Below are 6,104 nucleotides of genomic sequence, written 5' to 3' on the forward strand. Positions count from 1 at the left end.
AGCTATAAAAAGAAATTCAACACAGAGAGAAGAGATTATTCTTTTGTGTGTGACCCTGGCTAAAACTGCCCGTTAATCATGCCTAACTGTAGCTCTCCTTACGGTGCTACTCTCATCTGTAATGCACCTTCAGCTGTTTTTTCTGTCCCAAGGGGAAGCCAAGGTGGTGGCTGCCATGGATGGTAGGGGCATCGCCAGGAGCACAGCTGCCTCCTCCTCCAGTCCCTGCAGACCCACCAACACAGGTCTGTATGCTGGTTTTTGCAATACTCCGGAACAATGAACCAGTTCTCAAGTCATGGGTGACCAACTCCCCCGATGGCCCTTCACCGCCAGTTAGGAAAGCACTTTTCTGAAAGGTCTGAAGTCATCCACTATTTAATCATTTGAGCTTTCCACTTCTCCCATCTCATCTTCTCTCCAATTAATTCGATGAGAGGAATTTCACCTGTTCATTGAGGAGTTGGGAAGACCTTGACCAAATAGCTCTTTCTTTCCTCCCTGCCTGTCAGCCTCCAGCCTCCTTGCACAGCGCCTCAGGCCAAAGCCAAGGCCAGGGAAAACTATTCCTTTCACTCGCTCACGTTTGACTTTTGCAATAAACCCACATCCCGATCACTGCTCAGGAAAACCACGTCTTCCACCAGGGCAAGCCCTGCCCCAGGCTACCTTGCCCAGCCCCATTTGGATCTCCAGAGAGGAACCAGCTCCTGTGCCTGTCCAGGCTCCTGCCTCCCAGCCAGCACTGACAGCACACAACAGCTGCATCCGAGCCAGTCCCATGCAGACCTCCCAGGGCTCAACTTCTGGAATCCTCCAACACTCATCTTCTGGAATTGTGGGGCTGTGGGGGAAGGGAGAGGGAAGAAAAGAGAGATGCAAGCCCCTTGAGCTACACAAAGCAGCTTGCTACCTAAAGGCATTCAACTGCCTCAGAAAGAAGAGGTAAATTTAAGGAACCCACAGCCAAGAAGTTGTTTTGCCGAGTTCAAAGTCTCATTTTTATGCTTTTGCAAAGCTGGAAATAACACTAGCCACACTTACAACCTGATAAGGGGAAAATTGTGTTGAAGAACAGCTAGTGCAACTGAAGGGAAATTTGCTGCACAGAAAAACTTTATCAGAAAGCATCCTTCAGAAAAACAGATAAATACACACACTTCCATAGTGAAGCCAACCCCCTGCAATCTCCATGAAGGCTTGTGCAGCAACATACCTACAGATCCCCACCAGCTCATTACTGTCCCTTAGATGGAGATGATCATTTCTGTAGGTCAGCCTCCGAAACAGCTGGTGTGAGCTTTCCCTAATCTGCTCCAGGGCAAACTCCACCAACAGCTGAGACTCCCTTCAGTGACAGGCAAAGCTGGACAGGCAGCGGGCTGCTATTTCTCTATAGAGGTTCACATAGCTTTACACTTACTACCACTATTTTGGCTTCTCCCTCTGATCCTAAATCAAAGAATTGGGAGAATTAGGGAATATTGTTCTAAAATTGGGTGTTAAGAGCTGTGCATAACCCCATCTCTGAGCTGACCATATGGAAGAAAAACCCAGAGACCTCAATACTCCACAGAATAATGTCCTAAATCTTTGATCCAGTCTTGAGTCCACTTGAAAGTGATAAAAGGGCTCCGAGGATGGAGTTGTGGCTCTAAAATTGGAGAAGTGCTATGCTGAATGTACTATTTTGCCACCTTCTCCAGCTACAGCAGGGGCAGCTCTTCATTACAGCCCCCAGCCTGCTCCTGGCTGGTTGTCAGCATGCCCAGTGGAAATCCCTCCAAACTGCTGGTGCATTTCAAATAAATGGGTCCAATTAGCAAAGCTTTGTGACTGCAGCTGAAACAGTGGGGAAGGATCATACCAGCAACCAAGCAGGCAGATGAGAGCGGGACAAAGCTTCCAAAAGGTGATGATGAGCCGCTGGAAAGAAGTAACTGTGTCAGCTGGAAGAGAAATGTGAACAGAGCCTTACACTCCCTCGGGCAAGCAATTCCGCGGCGGGGCTGCAGGAGCAACCCCCAGCCTCATGTTAGCACTTTATTTATAGCATTGCCTTTCTGTTCATAACCTTCCCAACTGTGAATTGGAATTTTTCTCCCCCCAGCATTATGGTGGTGGTTTGGACCATGGAGATGTTTGGAAAGGGGCAATTTGGCATCAGGAGTCTAAAAAGCAGATACAGATGACATCCTAAATGTATCTTTTATGAGTTTTGAATGATTCCTTTAAATTAAGCTCAGAGTGTGTGACAGCTTCTGGTAGTGCTGCCAGTAAGGAAATAAAACGTAAAAATCAAGAGGTTCTTGAGCATGTGTAGTCTTACGATCATGTCCTCTGGACACTTTGCTTTCCCTCATGCGACTTCAAGCTGTGATGTACCAAGTGCTTCCCAAGGAAAGCGTTCCAATAATTTTCAATTGTCTCTTTACCACATATGCCCCCGAACCCCAACATACTTCCAAATTCAAGGCTTATAAAAAATTAAATGCTCCAATAATTCTAAATTGTGTCTGTTCAGTGTTACTGGAACCTGTCCATTCCTTCAGTTTGGGGATTTTTGTTTTGTTTGGGGGGGGGGGGGGGATTATAAGGGAAAACGGGTGCTTCAAATTGGAAGCCAGTCAAACAGCATCATAGCAGAATGATTCAGCAGCCTCTGAGCCGATTTGCAGTGTGTCATAAAACAGGATTAAGAAAACAACAATGCCTGGAGGAGAAAGAACTCACACAAGAATCACGGCAGGAGAACAATACCAAAAAGGAGCAGAGGGAATAATCCTCACTTGGCTTCTGAGGAGCAGGTTGGATGACCTAATAGATGGCTTTCAATGCCCTTCATTCCCTGCTGTGTCGCAGGGTTCAGCCGCCCGGGTCCAGCCGCCACAGCTTAATAAATGGCTCTGCATCGACTGAACCACATTAAGTGTTTCTGTGTGCACACCCACAGCCTGTTGTCATTTATCTGAGACCATGGTCCCCCTCTGGCACAAGACCCAGATGCTATTTCACAGCAGGCAGGAGCTTATGCAGAACTAGTGGTGGAAGTTCATGACCATTTAGGACAGGAAGCAAAGGAAACAGTCTGAGGCTGTTATAAACAAAAAAGTGGGTTTTTCTCAGTCTTACTCAAGAAGACACGCACACACACAAGGCAGCACACTAAAGTAGCAGAGGTGTCAAGCTAAGCGTATTCCTTAGCACTGTCCTGAACAGGAATGAAATTAAACATGTATTTCATGATCTTCTGAATCAAAGCAACAGCGACCACCTATGGCCAATGCCAAGATGGAAGATGAAAGCACCATTTAAAATCTATTCTCTGTGAACCTGAAGATCCTATTGACAACCTTGTTGTCAATTAGGCCATACCTGTTACAACTGCAGCCTTGGAGCAACAGAGAAAGCCAGGGACTCTCTCAGGAGTTTTACTAGATAGCAATGGTTGAATTACTTCTATGCAGAACGTGAAATCACAGCTTCATGCAACTGAGGAAAATCAGAGAATTATATGACAATTCCAATAAAATAGCTATATCCAAAGTTTGGTAGAGAGACACAGAAACAGGGAGGAAAAAGAAAAATCTTCTATGCCATGGTCTCCTCTTGTAGACTGAAAAAAAATGATAAAGTGCATCCTTGTTTAACTCACTGCAGGATGCCTGGAATTTTATAGAAACTGCTGCAACGTGTCACCCAGTGGGGAATAACTGAAGCATGAGATAAGAAATCAGCCATATCCTAACTTGCAGTGGCAGGTGCTGTAAAAGGAAATGCCCAATAAAGGCTTAACATATAGGAAGATGGCAAATAACTGCCTGGATTTCTGAAATAAGAAAGAGTAAACCAATTCTCTAATCATGTCTAATCAAAGAACACCATCAGTTGCTAAAAACATCTAGGAAAAAATGGGTATCAGAGAGATGGTAGCATGCATATCTTCTTCATTAGTGTTTTGGGAATATTTTAGCCTGCAGAATTTAATTCCCTGTTATTACTTCTGAGCCTGGAGGTGAAAGTCATAAATCAGGACCACTCATAATATGCAATAATGGGGCGAAATACTCATAAGGAGAGTTACATGATGAAATCCTTTAGGATTGTGTGTAACACTTCCAGTCCTTGATGACAGCATTAACAATTCTTCTGTCGGTAACATCTATTCTTCCCTAATTCCTATACTGGGTTTTCATTCTTTTCTCCCAACATCTCCAAATTTTGCTGTCATATGGCATTCCTTCCACCCCTCCTCCCTGCTGCCCTAAATATATGTTTAAAACAAAATCATAGGAAAGCATTCCATGCTTAAAAAGATTGGCAGGTTTTAAATTACACTGTATTTACTTATAAGGGCTTTTAATACCAGAGGAGCTTTCCCAGGGAGTTTTGCTCTGATTTCAGGACCCCCATTGTTTTTATAGAGGGCTATTTGGTCCCATTTAGAAGGTGGCTACATTTTGAGTAATAAAGACTGCAGTGCTATAAAATAAAATAACATTGTCCCCACCCTTCTTTTACCCTCCCATCTACTGAGTTAAAAAAAAAAAAGAAAAAAAGATCCCACCCCATGTGTTAGAGCTTTGTTTTCTGAGTAACGAGATTAATCATGTTTCCTCTGCTTGAGGTCTCTCTCTTCTCTTCCTTTTCTTCTAGGTCCTCTGGATCCACGCTGACATAGAAATATCCCATGATGGAGAAAATAATGCACACAGCAAAGAGGAGAACAGTGAACAAGACGAATTCAGCCCACTAGGAAAGAAAAAAAGAACAGCAGGTCAGGAGACCCCAGGCTCTCAGTCCAGAGGATTTCTCTGCACTTCCAAGCACTTTTTAAAGAGCTGGGTGAATATTAGTTTTTAGCTTCCGAGATTGCTCACAAGATGATAGAAACTTTCTCATCCTGTTTTCTGATAAACTCACGTACACATAATGTAATTATGAATGTGTGATATACCTTGAAACAAACCAGTTAGATTGGGCTAGTTTCATTAAAGCTTTTCTTACAAATCTGTCCTGACTGGAACATACCTGCCTGGGCTTTTTGATCACAAGATGCCTTTTGGAGAGGCAGTTTCATGTTAGCCAGAAATGAGCCCCATTTCACACCTTCATTCCATCATCCTGGAAGTCTGATAGTCTGAATTAAACAACCTCTGCACCACAACCTCGCCATGTAAGCCTGACATCTTAGGGACGCCACAGGCAGCTGGTCCTGAAGGAGTCCCAAACTAGAGGCTTGAGGAGGCTGCCTGCCCACTGGGCTAGCTGGATGAAGGCAAGCTGCTTTCGGTAAGCAACTGCAACACATGACTGGCATTGTGTCCAGGCTCCAGGCCCAAATACAGCCTGCTTGCCCAGAGCTGAGCTCCAGCAATGTTACTGCGGTGCAGGTCACTATTATTTACTGCCACTGGGAGGCTTAGGGAGAGCCATTGCTCCAGAGGGCAACACCGCTGAGGGCAATGCAGAGCCCTGGCTGGGAGGCAGCTTGGTGCGGGCTGCCATCACTCCACTGCAGGAGCCTGGGGCTGTGCAGAGAAGCTGTGCCTCCAGGACACAGACATCCAGAAGCACCATCCAGGCCTGTTTTAAAGCATTACCTCTGTTTTAAGAGCCAAACCATACCTGTGCCATTGGTGCAGCCTGTGCAACAATGAGCACAAGGGTATTCCCAACAGCCACTGTGAGCAGCCAGCCTGCCTGCAGCACCGACTTCATGCTGGCCGGAGACTGAAAAGAGAAGGGCCTGGTCAGTGGGTATCATGCTGTGGCCTTCTGCTCTGGTTCACCCTGTGATGTCCTGCCCGGTGTAGGTGCCACTATGCTCAGCCTAGGAGGAGATGGTGGAATGTCCTCTGCGCAGAGTCTCCTCTGTGGTTAATTTCAACAGCTGCATACAAGGAGCTTTCAAAACATGTCCTCCAGGAGGACACATGAAGAAAGAGGAGGTGCTGTTGTTGCAGAGCTGGATCCTGATCATCCCCAACCTGCATCATCTGAAATTGTACAATCAGGAAGTTCAGGAAACGACACAACAAGCCCTGCAGCTTGGAATCTGGTGCCATGCGGTTGTACACCTTTGGAAAAAAGAATGGATCTTG

General features: G+C 45.6%; 1 protein-coding gene across 1 annotated transcript in view; it reads right to left on the reverse strand.

Annotated features, from left to right (window-relative positions):
- Positions 1-4,575: 4,575 nt before the first annotated feature.
- The window catches only part of SLC15A2 (solute carrier family 15 (oligopeptide transporter), member 2), a 40,304-nt gene continuing 38,775 nt past the window's right edge, over positions 4,576-6,104 (reverse strand). The window contains exons 21-22 of the mRNA XM_009327141.1: positions 5,629-5,733; positions 4,576-4,752 (exon numbers count right to left, since the gene is read on the reverse strand). Coding sequence (XP_009325416.1) covers positions 4,576-4,752; positions 5,629-5,733 — 282 coding nt within the window. The remainder of the gene's footprint in view (positions 4,753-5,628; positions 5,734-6,104) is intronic.

This window comes from Pygoscelis adeliae, unplaced genomic scaffold (assembly GCF_000699105.1).
Source record: "Pygoscelis adeliae isolate BGI_AS28 unplaced genomic scaffold, ASM69910v1 Scaffold227, whole genome shotgun sequence".
In the NCBI taxonomy this organism is placed as follows: domain Eukaryota; kingdom Metazoa; phylum Chordata; class Aves; order Sphenisciformes; family Spheniscidae; genus Pygoscelis; species Pygoscelis adeliae.